This window comes from Haliotis rubra, unplaced genomic scaffold (assembly GCF_003918875.1).
Source record: "Haliotis rubra isolate DU_JTF1 unplaced genomic scaffold, ASM391887v1 Scf217, whole genome shotgun sequence".
Lineage (NCBI taxonomy): Eukaryota > Metazoa > Mollusca > Gastropoda > Lepetellida > Haliotidae > Haliotis > Haliotis rubra.
Window position 1 is genome coordinate 187,570 of NW_025766192.1, and position 14,186 is coordinate 201,755.

Sequence of the window (14,186 nt, forward strand, 5' to 3'; positions counted from 1 at the left end):
TGTTATGATTGTCATCAAACTGTATCCTCTCGTAATCCAGAGCGTGAATTTCAGACATTCTTGCTGCTGTGGCTAGCGATAGCAGAAACAGTGTTTTCTGTGAGAGAAATTCAAAGTTTGTCGATTCCAAAGGTTCATAGACCTCACTCGTGAGGTGTTGTAACACTACATTCAGATCCCAAGCTGGGGGCGTGGAACTTCCGCTTTTGGTCCTCCAATCGGAAAGCTCGTAGTAAGGCCAGTAACTCTGGAGATCTTGTCAATTTGACACCCGTTCTCATGGTGATTACAGAACTAAGCGCGGCAAGATATGTTGATATCGTTGAACCTTTTAAATGTTTGTTTTGGCGTAGGTAACACAAATAGTCTGCCACTTGAGGTTTGATGATCTCTCCCGCCTTCGCGAAGGCCTTCGCGAAGGCTGTACATCTAGGTCCTTCGTCAAGGTGGTGCGGGACTTCCTTCGCGAAGGTGACATCGTCTTGGCTGCTACGTTGACGGGGGGTGCCTCTGGGGTGTTGTCTACGTTGGAGCCTTCGCGAAGGCTCGGACCCTGCTTGCGCAGTTTGTAGTGGTCCTCCATGATGTTCATAATCTGCCGCATCATGTCTTCTGGGATGATCTGTGACGAAGTCGTCGGCGTCTTTTCTGCGATGGGGTTCACATCAATGATGTCTGACGTCGGTGTAGAGGCATCAGGCTGCATGGTGATCTCTGCAGAAGTCACAGTCGCTGACACCGGTCGCTTCTTCTGCCGTAAGTCGGGGATGATTATCGGCTGATCATCGTAGAGGCCCAACTCTGCTGCTGGAACGATCTCGGCTGAGAAAGTTCTTGCTGTCTTCGTAGATTTCCCTTTGGAAGTCTGCGCTGCCCTGGGTGTCCTCAATCTGCGTTGAGACGACGATGAGGCCCTCTTAGACTTAGTCTGCAATGACGGGATGTCTGGGGAGGCCGGTCGTTTCTTCGAGGTAACGGACTGCGTCCCACGTTCCTCTGCCACAGGGGTCTCTAGCAGAACACCAGACGGGAGAGGGTCGATCGCTAGCAGCTGACTGGATGGAATATCTGGACTCTCTGCCATGTTTTGCCCTTGTTTGCGTGATCTATCTGCAGCACGTCTTAAGACGCAAAGATGATATTTATTAAATGCAGAATGAGATAAATTAATGCAGTAACTGCAACGCGGAATTAAACGCACACGGTAGTAGAACAACTAGGGCATATTACATGTGGATCGGAGGCAGAAAAACGTAATCTACAAATCGTACAGATTTTCATCAACGTAAAGCTAGCTGAACAATCACGAATACACGTGAATAAACAGTAGAAATACGATAATTAATCAATACAAATAGTAAAGGATACTAGCTATACCTCTATAGTAACATATGAGAGGTAAAAACTAAGAGATTATCAAAGGATATGTGTGTAAGGAGACACAAGGCGCTCTCACATCCTGCTCACTGGGCGAAGAAGGAGAGAGTGGAGCACATGGCCAGAGGGTGGCGACACCTTTCCCGCCAGGGGAGACAAAGGGGAGCAACTCGTGGTGAGTACCAATTAGTGATTTTATTTTGAAGGGAGCTTCAAATAAGGAGATACAAGTGTTCCACTATGTTCGCAAGAAGAAGAAGACAAGCAAAAGAGCATGAGTCAGGATAAGGAAAAATAACAAAATTAGAGTTATCTCCCTTCTATCGACTTGCATTCGCAAAACATTGATAATTTCCTTACATCATAGTATTCATACGTGACTCATTTAATTGAGATAAAGAATTACTAACACAAAGTTCCAAATGAATTCCCAGAGTTCGGCATTCCTAGCAGGTAACATAGAAAATGTTACTCGCTTGCACTGACTGACTGACTGACTGAGTATAGTTTTACACCGTTTTTAGCAATATTCCAGCTGTATCACGGCAGGGGACACCAGAAATGAGCTTCACAAATTGTACCCATGTGGGGAATCGAACCCGGGCCTTCGGCGTGACGAGCAAACACTTCAACCACTAGGCTACCCCACCGCCCCTACTCGCTTGTAAGTGGGGTACATTGAAAATAATAGAAGAGCGCTCAGCCAATCAGAAAACAACATTTATGTGTGAGGTAAGATAAAAGCACATTGCACAATATTGAGGGGAGAGAAAAAAACATGACTGACAAACTGTCAAAACAAAGAAACACATTTGTGTGCAAAAGAAAGTAGAATAGGACAACTGAATGTTCGAGGAACTTTGAAAATCAACCCATTAAACTGGGTATTTTTGTGTGGAATGTGCATGTGTTAATGTCAAGATCCCACCTGTTACCTTTGAATGAACAGCTCACATTTACTCCAAATCATCATTTGTTAACACACACACAGGCCCTCGTGTCTTTGCGAGGATTAAAGATGTTAAAAACACATAAAACATTTGAGATGATCCCCGACTCGAAATGCTACACTGTACAATACATTATGACAAGGCCGGACACTTCGGTGTACCCTACCCGCCTGCTTTGCCGATCACTACACTGCCATCGCATGTAAACGATTAAAACTTAATGTAAGCATAATTAGAGAATAACCCACGAGGTACGAGTGTTTACGGGAAATATGTCCCCGAGTGAAATTAAAGTTCACTGTCCAGAGCTTTAGCGAGGGACTTGAACATTAATTTCACGAGGGACATATTTCCCGTAATCACTCGTACCTCTAGGGTTTTTTTTATTTCCCATTCTGTAATTAAACCGAGAAACCAGTACTTATGAACTCAAAGCCGCACCTCGTTATGTGTTTACAACATAATCAGCTGATCCGTATTAATGCGCAGAGGAAACCAAACGGCTCACGCCTAATGGAATCAAATATGAACCCCAATATAGTGAGACTGGTCACCCTGACGGGTTTTTGACTGCCGTTCAATATACTGGAGATATTCTCGGTTCTCTGAATCAACTTTTAGTGTTACATCACCCCACTGCATACGCCTGTGCGTGGTCGCCGATCTCAAGCCAAAATAAACCGTGTTGTTCCACCATTATGTGTTTAAAATGGAATCTGGCGTGCTGGTGCCTAGTTGGCCATATTCACTGAGTTTCTGTAATTCAGTGTCAGATACAGGATCAGCACGGAATGGTAGGTTTCCTTTACTTTGTTTTTTTAATGACTGGAATTTTTATTTTAAAACCTCCCTCAGTTTCATGAAATGCATTGACTCAGCTAACACATGTGAGTACCCATTACGCTTCAAATAGCGTTCAATGCTACCCTTTATTCCCCGGAGGGAAGACGGTTCATACTCCGAACCATCAGATTTTCTTGCCGATATGAAAAATTTACATAGGATAGTGTTCAGTTCATGGGGGGCAATGTCTTCAAGTTGTCTTGGATCATTAAGACTCTCGCGAAGAAATCTATAAACAAGATTCATGTCCAATTTTGTCTTTTTCATTGTGTTTTCGTTTTCGTTCGCAGCCAAGAAGTTATCAATGTCATGGTCATAAACAGGAACAAACCTGTCAAAAGTTTTGTTTTCGATTGGGGGGTCAAAAAAATCATCTTGTAGCAAGTCATTAATGACACTCTGGGGCAGGTGGGGACTTTGGTGAGAAGCACCCCCCCCCCCACTTTGTGCGGACATATCGTCATCCATTTGTGTCAAGATCGTTCAGTTGAGAGTCAAAATCGGGTTTCAATTGACTTGCAGAAATAACAATAATCCATGATTATGTTTACATTAAGTTTTAATCGATTGCATGCGATGGTAGCGTAGCGATCGGCAAAGCAGGCGGGTGGGGTATACCGAAGTGTCCGGCCTTGTCATAATGTATTGTACTGTTCGAGTCGGGGGTCATCTCAAAAAAATATTTTTATAATCTTTAATATTCGCAAAGACACGAGGGCCTGTGACTTACAACAGGTGGCTCCAACTTACCATTTGTCGACAGTGGTTTTGCCAACAATTGTCTATCAGCTTAAGAAACTGTTCATAATCCAGTGTGTCTGTAGGCTGCATTAAGGAAACATTGCTACCCTCACAGACACATGTGCTACTGTTCGTGCTAAAAGATGGTAACCATTTTTAACATGGATACCTGGAACAAAGCTCAAGAAGGACTGCTGTACATGACCTAACTTGACCACTAAAATAGAAATGGTATGTTCCATACATAAGCCAAACCACCCACATTCGATCATCTTCTCATTGTGATCAGTCTTCAGAAATTGAGTGAGTGAAAGAGTTATGTTTTATGCCGCACTCATGAATATTCCAGCTTTATGGCGGCAGTCTGTAATGTATAATAATCTAGTCTGGACCAGAAAATCCAGGGATCAACAGCATGAACATCGATCTACGCAATCGGGATGCGATGACATGTGTCAACCAAGTCAGCAAGCCTGACCACCCGATCCCGTTAGTCGGCTCTTACGACAAGCATGGTTTACTGAAGATCAATTCTACCCCATACCTTCACAGGTCTCTTCAAAATTGAGTGTAAACATATTCATATTGAATTATGCAAATAAATCCTGTCGTTTCACTATCTAGTAATAAAACATGTTCTTTGCACATCTGGTCTTACATTCATAATGAAGTTTAATCATTTTACTCGAAATGTCATTCAATAACGTTCATATTAATTGCCATGAAAACTGTGTCCCTCCGTAGGATACAAATTCTGTTTACCTTATTCAAAGCAACGCCAATCATATTGTAGCCAATCATATTGCAGCCACTCACACCTCGAAACGAAGTGTAGCTGACAGAAAATGGACATATATGTATTGTTTGCCTAAATTAATCTAAATTAAGGCAACACTTATCTTGACCAATCATCAACTGCTTTTGACATCAAACTTACATTCTTTGACACTGAATAAACCTTGATTCTGACTGATTAACACATAGTTAGATTACCTCAAATTTCAAAACACAGGTGAATATCTTTTAAGACCTATCTTTAAACAACATCATTGTCAAATTCGTAATTGGCACTAACTCCACTGCTCATAACATTACATGAGACGATATCAAGACATACTTCCTGTTTGGTCAACAAAATATCACCAAAAGGTATTCATAAGGCCCAGAGACCTAGTTGATGCAGTCATTGCATTCCAATTGCTTATGTCAATCACTGACTTGTCTTGTCCAGACTAATTTATTTACAGAAATTTATCATATATTTTTTTAGGAGAAGGAAAACTAGCCACAGAGAGCGAAAACTGGAATCTCACTAGCCCACATATATATTTCACTGACAAAGTCTACTCAGAAGGAGTGAGTGAGTTTAGTTTTACATCGCATTTAGCAATATTCCAGCTATATGGCGACGGTCTGTAAATAAACGAGTCGGGACCAGACAATCCAGTGGTCAACAGCATGAGCATCGATCTGCGCAACTGGCAACCGATGACATGTGTCAAGCAAGCCAGCGAGCCTGAGCACCCGATCCCGTTAGTCGCCCTACTCAGAAGAAGCAACTTGGATGTAACAGCACTCTGAGAACAATTCCAAATCGTGATGCAGGTCATATCAATTTTGGATAAAAACCCAAGCAAGAACATGATGCTGACATACCAGCTGATCCTGACCGAACTAAGGGACATAACTCTGTAGACAAAAATGCATCCTGTAAGAAATTTGTCTAGTAGCTTGTGTTTTCCGAAAATATAGCTAAAGGTCAACGACATCTGTTTTCCTAGATTCAAATACTACAGCAGACACCCTCAAGGGCCCAAGGACCCTGCCTTGTTCCAAACTGTTATAAAGGATATCCCAAGAACTGGTTCAGGTTGGCCTTGACGTGATCTTCACAGATGTGTTTGAGCTGGTCATACAGGCTGGCTGACATCTTGTAGGAACACATATTCTCCACAGCCTGATACAGCTCCTCAAGGCTGTAGCGGATGGAGCAGCTCTTGTGGATAGCATCTACAGCCTCACCAAGTTTCTTCCAAGTCTCCTGTTGAAAGTTCTCGGGCATCTTTGGTTTTTCTGCAAGATGAATTAATTCTGTTATTGCTCAGGATCATCTTGCGGAAAATGATCTTAGTGCTATGACAATCGTAAATCTGTGTTCAAGTATGGGAGTAATGATTGTTGTAGCGCGCTAAGAATGCTTTGTGTAACAAGATCTCAATCCTGTGACGATCTGGGTTAGAACTGATCATTAGCAAGCCATGCTTGTTGCAAGAGGTGACACAAATGCCTTGATCTATTCCCAAGATTCTGACCACCCTCAGCCTTGATTTCAATCTGCCAGTTTGATTGGCACCTCCCATATTATCATGGTCTTTTACAAGACTGACTGAGTTTGGTTTTACGCCGCTTTTAGCAATATTCCAGCAATATCACGGCGGGGTCACCAGAAATGGGCTTCACTCATTGTACCCATGTGGGGATTCGAACCCAGGTCTTCGGCGTGACAAGCCAACACTTTAACCACTAGACTACCCCACCGCCCCTCTTTTACAAGAAATCCAATACTGAAACTGACAGGCAAAAGAATGCCCTCAAAATTATCTTGAAGGATAGGTGTCCAATAAAAGTCATGTTGGCTTTGGTTTCTAAGTGGTCCCAAATAGACAGAGTTTGTGGCACTCTGTCATTCATAATCCTATGATATATAATAGCTCGTAATGCTGCAAAGGCTGTGGTATAGGAACCAGGAATTTCATGTTGCATGTGGTTCCTAATTTCTATCTGTTGTGTACAGGTGTATATAATATTGGGCTGGCTAAGAAGATCAGTAATTGGAAATGTTGTCTATTGGAACAATTACAATATGAAAATTGTGTCATTCACAATATCTTACATGAACTATTATGATGAAATTAAGTTTCAATTCATGGGCCACCATTAAACTGTGTTCCAAATGCTATTTTTTCAGTAGTCCATGCACACACGCATCGCCACTCATCATGTGTTGATTTCTTTGGGACATTTTTGGAAATCTTGCTCATAGTTACTTATCTCACATTTATCAATAATCAATTAAAATTTAGTTCATGATAGAGAATCCCTATGTTTGTATACTGCGATAGCCAGTCAAGTTTTTTTTAAAAAAGGTAAGTATTAAAAGCAAGTCCATGACAGTGTGATGCCTAAATTCAATCAGAAGATACAAATGTGTAATGAAATACACGTATGACTATTTCATGCATATTTAAATGAAATCAACTACAGATTAAATGATAATGGTGATATATTTGCATAATTTACGTAAATGCACATCTTATCTTAAACTCTGGAGATTCTAGACATTCGAGTCAATTCTTGGCCTCGGAAGATGATTTTATTCAATAAAATGTAAATGTCCTGGTTAATTTTACGAATGTTATTGTTAATTTACATCCAACAGTAAAATTACAAAACTATATTTATAATGGTTGTCAAATACATGTACATTCTGTTGTAAGAATTACAAGTATACATAGTAACTAAATACCAAACAGGGATTCACATGAACCAAGATATTGGGCATCAAGTAAAGAAATTAGGAATCGGCGCAAAATGATCAACTGCAAATCCTGTCAGAGCATGCATGTTGGAATGAATGAAAACAATTCATTTGAAAGTGAAACATGTATGTGAGAGTTATACCATATTTCAGTTCAAAGAACAAATCTTCAGATGTCTTTATCAGATATTTTGCACTTAATCACCAAATTTCGATTTAACAAAAGGAAATCCTCATCCAAAATAAGCATACAGCATCTCGCATACATTGAAAAGTTGTTTATCTTGGTACATCAGACAGTGTGGGAGAATAATTATGTCTCGGATCGAAATATTTATTGAGTGCGTCCGGAATTTAAAATATATAGACAAAGGTTAATCCTGAACATGAGAATCCAACATAGTTATACATCAAAGGGTACTAAGCCAGTTGATATGAAATTGAGTTCTCATTCTCCACCCGTTCATTTTGACATCTTATTCAATTCCATTAGAAGCCCCAGAAGCGTAACAAACCATGAACTGCATCTAAATATAACAACATGAACACAGTTGCTGTAACTAAATCCATGTCGAAATTGTGAGTGAATTGTCAGCTTTTGTAAATGAATGTACATTTCAAGAATGGCAGCAGACATCATCGTACATGGGATATAAAATTGTGAATCAAAACCCGATTATTAATTACTCAGATTAGGTATCAATTACCCTGCTGACGTGATAGATAATTTACTTCCAAATTATTTCTGATTTGAGTACTGATACTTTCGTGAGAAATAATTCCTCTCCAACTTTCTGCTCGAAAAATGTTTTGTTTTGATTGAGGATGCCAACCTTTGAAATTCTTGATGACCAACTTCTTTGCAGCCCCGGGTTTATTATTTGCAAGCGGAGATGCGTGTCTAGCAATCCCATTGCTGGGACTTGTGAGGGCCGAGAAGTTCGGTCTTCTTTGCGAATCCGTCATTGTTGATTGCGAACTGTCCTCTAATTTCTTGTTTGGAGGAGAGCTATTTTCGTGACTAACTCGGCGTCGTTTATGATTGGAAGCGTCTTCACCCTTGTTTTGATCTGTAAGAGCACGCTTGCTTGCGCTTGAGAGAGGCATGCATTACGCTTTAGGCCAGAAACTGGCCTGAAATTCCTCAAGAAAGAAAGTTTGTTATTATTTGGAGACGAAGAATAAGAATCCCAGCTGAACTAGACAAATGGCGGAAATTCTCGTGCGAGTTCTCGCAAAGGGGAAGTAACTCTATTTTGTGATCGCTTGCTTCTCTATTTTTAGCTGGCTGGTTAATCCGTGTTTTAACAATATAAATAGCCACTGAATCAAAATATGCCAAATAGTTGTGTTTTTTTTGTGTCTTTTTATTTTTGTTGGAAAAATCATACTTTCCATACTACTTTCCATACAATAAATAAAACTCCATACAGGTAAAACAGAAAATACATTTGTCTTTTATTCCCTCTGTAAATATACCATGTGTCACGGTTCGGTACCTACATCGTTCTGTACATTGTAACTGATGCCCGTTGTTCTTCGTCTCATGTCCCTTCCTCTTTCAGCTATAACAGATGCTATCAAAATCAACTGACTTCGTTGTCGATCAGCAAATATGGGACCTCCTCAAATGACAAATGAACCCATGCTTGTCGTAAGAGGCGACTAACGGGATCGGGTGGTCAGGCTCGCTGTCTGGTTTGACACATGTCATCGTATCCCAATTGCATAGATCGATGCTCATGCTGTTGATCACTGGACTGTCTGGTCCAGATCCGATTATTTACAGACCGCCGCCATATAGCTGGAATATTGCTGAATGCGGCGTAAATCTCAACTCACTCACTCACTTAAATGACAAATGCTAAAAGATGGCTAGTTATAAGCATATCATCGAGGGCTAAATATTGCAAGACATGTTAATTGCATGTCATTGTCAACGACTATAACCCGACAGACGCTGAGGACCGACAGCGTTCAGATCGACAATTAGTGCCAATCTTAAGCCTGAGTCACACCAAGGTACTTCTCAGTACGTCCTGCCCCGTCCAAACAATCATTGTAAAACAGGTTGAAACGGGATATCTTACGTGTACCTTTTGTAGAAATTACGATGCTAGTTTGATCATAAACAGTTCTAAGAACGTCTAGCTCGTCTTTACCCCGCCCCCAGACAGTTGGTATTACGTTTAGACTGGGTAAAATTGCTCGTTCACCCCGTGTGGACAACGTTTTCAGGCAGTTCAATCCCGTCCTTAGTTTATATCCTTTCAGAACTAGACCTATCTCGTTATTTAACTTAGACCAACTCGTTTTCAGGCAGTTCGCACTAGGTGCAATCATAATAGGAATCACGTCCTGGCTCGATTTCCGTAAGTACCAGCACGTTCTTGCCCGTTATCATTCCCGTTCTCAGCTTCAAGGCGGAGCTGCACCATCAGTTGATGATGATGCTCCACAGTTTTTCGCCTCTCAGGTTTAAGCCAGTTCCTCACCCAACAAGTTCTTACTTCTTTCCTCCTTTTTATGCCCTACCAACACATTGTACCCATGTTCTGCCTCCAATAAAAATTGCAGGATATATCAAATGATAGAGTGTTAAAAACGCATGGGCGGATCCAGGAATTTTGAGGGGTGGGGGATGTCAGGGGTTCGAACCCCCTGAACACCCCATTGGCTCTGCCAACGCAAAAGAAATCTTCAATGTGGGTTTAAGTCATTTTCAAAAAAAAAAGGGGGGGTCCCGAACCCCTGGCGTTAAACCCAACTCACTCACTCACTCACGACAGGTATGTATTCCATATTTGGTTTTGTTCCTGGCGTCTAACTCTTCCCCGACAACTATTTTTTTCTGTCGTCCAGTAGAGGAAATACGGTATAACCTGAGTGTGCTTTAATACTAAACAAGTGTCACGGTGTATTCCCTTGTTCTTCACGAGGGCGGTAGGGTAGCCTAGTGGTTAAAGCGTTCGCTCGTCACGCCGAAGGCCCTTGTTCGATTTCCAAAGTGGGTACAATGTGTGAAGCCCATTTCTAGTGTCCCCCGCCGTGATATTGCTGGAATATTGTTAAAAGCGGCGTAAAACTAAACTCACTCACTTGACAATGATGATCATGCTTATTCTGACGAAGTTCTAGGAGACTTTACGAGCGCTTCTAGTCGTTTTTTCTAGTCGGTATTTGAAACCCGTACTATGCACAAGTGTTCAGAACTGTGTCGGGTCACAGAACGACACTGATATTTTTGTTTAGCTATCTGTTGTCTGTTGTGAAGTTAACGGGAAAAGGGGCGGTGGGGTAGCCTAGTGGTTAAAGCGTTCGCTCGTCACGCCGAAGACCCGGGTTCGATTCCCCACATGGGTACAATGTGTGAAGCCCATTTCTGGTGTCCCCCGCCGTGATATTGCTGGAATATTGCTAAAAAGCGGCGTAAAACCATACTCACTCACTCACTCACTCACTTAACGGGAAAAGAAAGGGTAAACCTATGCATCACTGTGGTGAAAACTGAAACAAAACAAGAAAAAGTTATTCGAATATTTGGTGATTTATGTGATATCTTTTTTATCTTAATGTGTCAGCGTTTCGACGACTGTTTTCAGCCAAGAAACAGTTTTGTAAATGTTTGAAGTTTGATATTTACGCTTATATACCCGACAGTGTATAATACGTGTGTTTAAGTCACCTCTGATCAGATATGCCACTATAGTTTGGCATGAAATGCATGTGGGCCCGTGTTTTTGTAAATATCTCTTCATTCAATGACCCAATCGATCTCAAACTGTGCAAGTGGATGTTTTGTCAGACAACCTAATCACATTGTAAATCACCGATTTTATGCATTTGTATTAAAGAATCTGTCTATGTAACTGTCAACAAAATAAACAGCAGAACGCAGACTGCTTGTAGAGGGAGGGAGCCAATGACCTGTAACAGCGGCAGTGTTGGGTCATAAAGGTAAATGCACGTACAGTTCATGATAGTTACCCGTGCACTGTACAGTGATAGACCGTTTGGATCACTCCAAATTGGCTATTTGCTAGAAATGAACACCTGTCCACAAGAAAGTTAAAACACATCATTGCAGAGGATCGTGACATTAATGTTTCTAGGTTTATGCTAAGCAAACTACTGCTCAAATTTGGATACAAGTACAAGAAGGTAGCAAACCAGAAACTTGTAATGTGTGAGAGATCTGATACTGTGAAAATAAGGTGTAACTATCTGAGAGAAAGTAAGCAGGCAAGAGAGGATGGGTTCCAACCCATATATCTGGATGAGACCTGGGTCAATGCAAACCATACTGCTGCCAGACAGTGGCTACCCACTGATCCCAGTGATGGTAGGAAAATACCAACAGGCAAAGGTGAACGTTTAATCGTTCTTCATGCTGGTTCCCACCGTGGATTCCTACCTGGGTGTGATCTGGTATTTCGGTCAAAGAGCACAGATGGTAGGGACTATCATACAGAAATGAACTCAACGGTTTTCACACAGCATGTTGAGGAACAATTGTTGCCAGCTCTGCCTTACAAAAGTCTTGTTGTCATGGACAATGCTCCCTATCAGAGTGTTCGAGATCCAAACAATAGGTGCCCAACTTCCAACACAAAGAAGTCAGATATGCAGCAAAGGCTAACAAATAACAATATACAATTTTCAATTAAGGCCACGAAACCACAGTTGTACTCTTTGATTAAACCTAACAAACCTCCACCCACATATAACATTGACAACATGCTACGCCAACACGGCCATAAGGTCATGAGATTACCTCCGTACCACTGTGATCTCAACCCAATCGAACTTATCTGGAGAGACCTTAAAAGTACAGTGGCCAGGAAAAATCACTCATTCAAGTTGAATGATGTCAAGCACATTGTCAACACTGCTATATGTGACACTGACATTGCACGCTGGCATGCATGTGTTGAACATGTCAAGAAGGTGGAGAAAGAGTACTGGCTCAAAGATGGCTTGAAGGAGCAAACAGTTAATTCAGTTGTCATTCGTCTGGACACTGATGACTCCTCTGTGGAAGAATGGAGTGAACTTGATGAAGTTTAATTCTGTTATTATATTTACCGATAATAATAGTATCCAGCTAGATATGCTCAAAGAAATATAACTTCTTTTAACAATGACAGCACTGACTAATTCCAACGACTTATAGTGTAACATGAAACACTCATTTCACATAAAATTATCATGAAAATATAAATATTAACTATTTATATGCTTAAAGCTATTAGAAATGCATTGCTTAAATTGGAATGTGAACGACATCAAAACATAACACTTTTGTCTTCATTCTATCTTTTCTTCAATGAGTGTGCATGATTGTGTGTGCTTGTGTCCGAGGGAACGGGGCTTTAACAGTTGTTGAGTTCTAACCATAGGTGGTCCGATTAATGATTTAGTGTAAATATACTTTCTGTGTTCTTTAAATGCATTTCCACTTAGGTACTGCATAAACAAAATATGACATTAACATTACAAATTTAAAGATTTTAACCTACAGAATAATTCTCACTAGTGGGTTTGTGGTTAATGTTGAACAACTCAGAGAAACAAACTCCGTATGATGGTTAACAGTTGGCACCCACCTTACCCTATTCACGACCTGTGACACCTCTTCATACCTGTCACGTGCATAGCTGACCTACATTGACGAACGTTGACCTTTATGACCCAACACTGCCGCTGTTTCAGGTCATTGGCTCCCCCTCTACAAGCAGTCTGCGTTCTGCTGTTTATTTTGTTGACAGTTACATAGACAGATTCTTTAATACAAATGCATAAAATCGGTGATTTACAATGTGATTAGGTTGTCTGACAAAACATCCACTTGCACAGTTTGAGATCGATTGGGTCATTGAATGAAGAGATATTTACAAAAAACGGGTCCACTTGCATTTCATGCCAAGCTATAGTCTTTGTGTAAGTCAGGGTTGTTATTTGACGTTGTATCTCTCTATGTCAGCCTCATGGTCCCTAGGGGCGGTCAGGTAGCCTAGTAGTTAAAGCGTTCGCTGGTCACGTCGAAAACCCGGGTTCGATTCCCCACATGGGTACAATGTGTGAAGCATATTTCTGATGTCCCCCGCCGTGATATTGCTTGTATGTTGCTAAAAGCGGCGTAAAACTCACCTCACTCACACATAGTCCCTGTCTAACGTTATTTTCCCTTCCCTCCAGCCTTTCCTGCACGTGGAGCACTGTGGTGTAGTGGTTAGAATGCTGGCCTCTCACGCCAAAGGCCCGGGTTCGAATCCCGGTGGAGACACCAAAATTTGTAACCTGGGTCTCATGCTGTGTTGTGTCCTTGGGCAAAGCACTTCGTCCAGATTGCACTCAGTCCACCCAGCTGTTCAAATGGGTACCTGAGAAGCGGATGTACGGATCTATACGGTCGCGCGAAGCGCTTAGTAGCAGCTTTGAAAGTACAATTCCGTCAGGGTAATAATGTCACGCCAGAGAGCAGCATCGTGCTGGATTCTAGGCGCAAAAATTAGCATTATTATTATTATTAAAGCTCTTTATGAAGCAAGTCTAGATTGTAAGGTTCTGAATCTCCTAGCACTCAGGGGATCATTATCAATTTAAATGGGGTTATTAGTGTCTGTGAAAATTATATTCACTGACTCACTGAAAGTGTAAGTTCAGGGTCTGTTATCCTCTGAGACTAACTCCCTTCACGGGGTGGCTTAGAGAGTAAACATATCAAATTACCATGG

General features: G+C 41.3%; 1 protein-coding gene across 1 annotated transcript in view; it reads right to left on the reverse strand.

The window, feature by feature from the left end:
• Positions 1–8,678, reverse strand: part of LOC124277032 (cullin-4A-like) — a 47,547-nt gene extending 38,869 nt beyond the window's left edge. The window contains exons 1-3 of the mRNA XM_046712683.1: positions 8,283–8,678; positions 5,765–5,984; positions 3,921–3,990 (exon numbers count right to left, since the gene is read on the reverse strand). Coding sequence (XP_046568639.1) covers positions 3,921–3,990; positions 5,765–5,984; positions 8,283–8,556 — 564 coding nt within the window. The 5' untranslated portion in view covers positions 8,557–8,678. The remainder of the gene's footprint in view (positions 1–3,920; positions 3,991–5,764; positions 5,985–8,282) is intronic.
• Between the last annotated feature and the right edge of the window lie 5,508 nt (positions 8,679–14,186).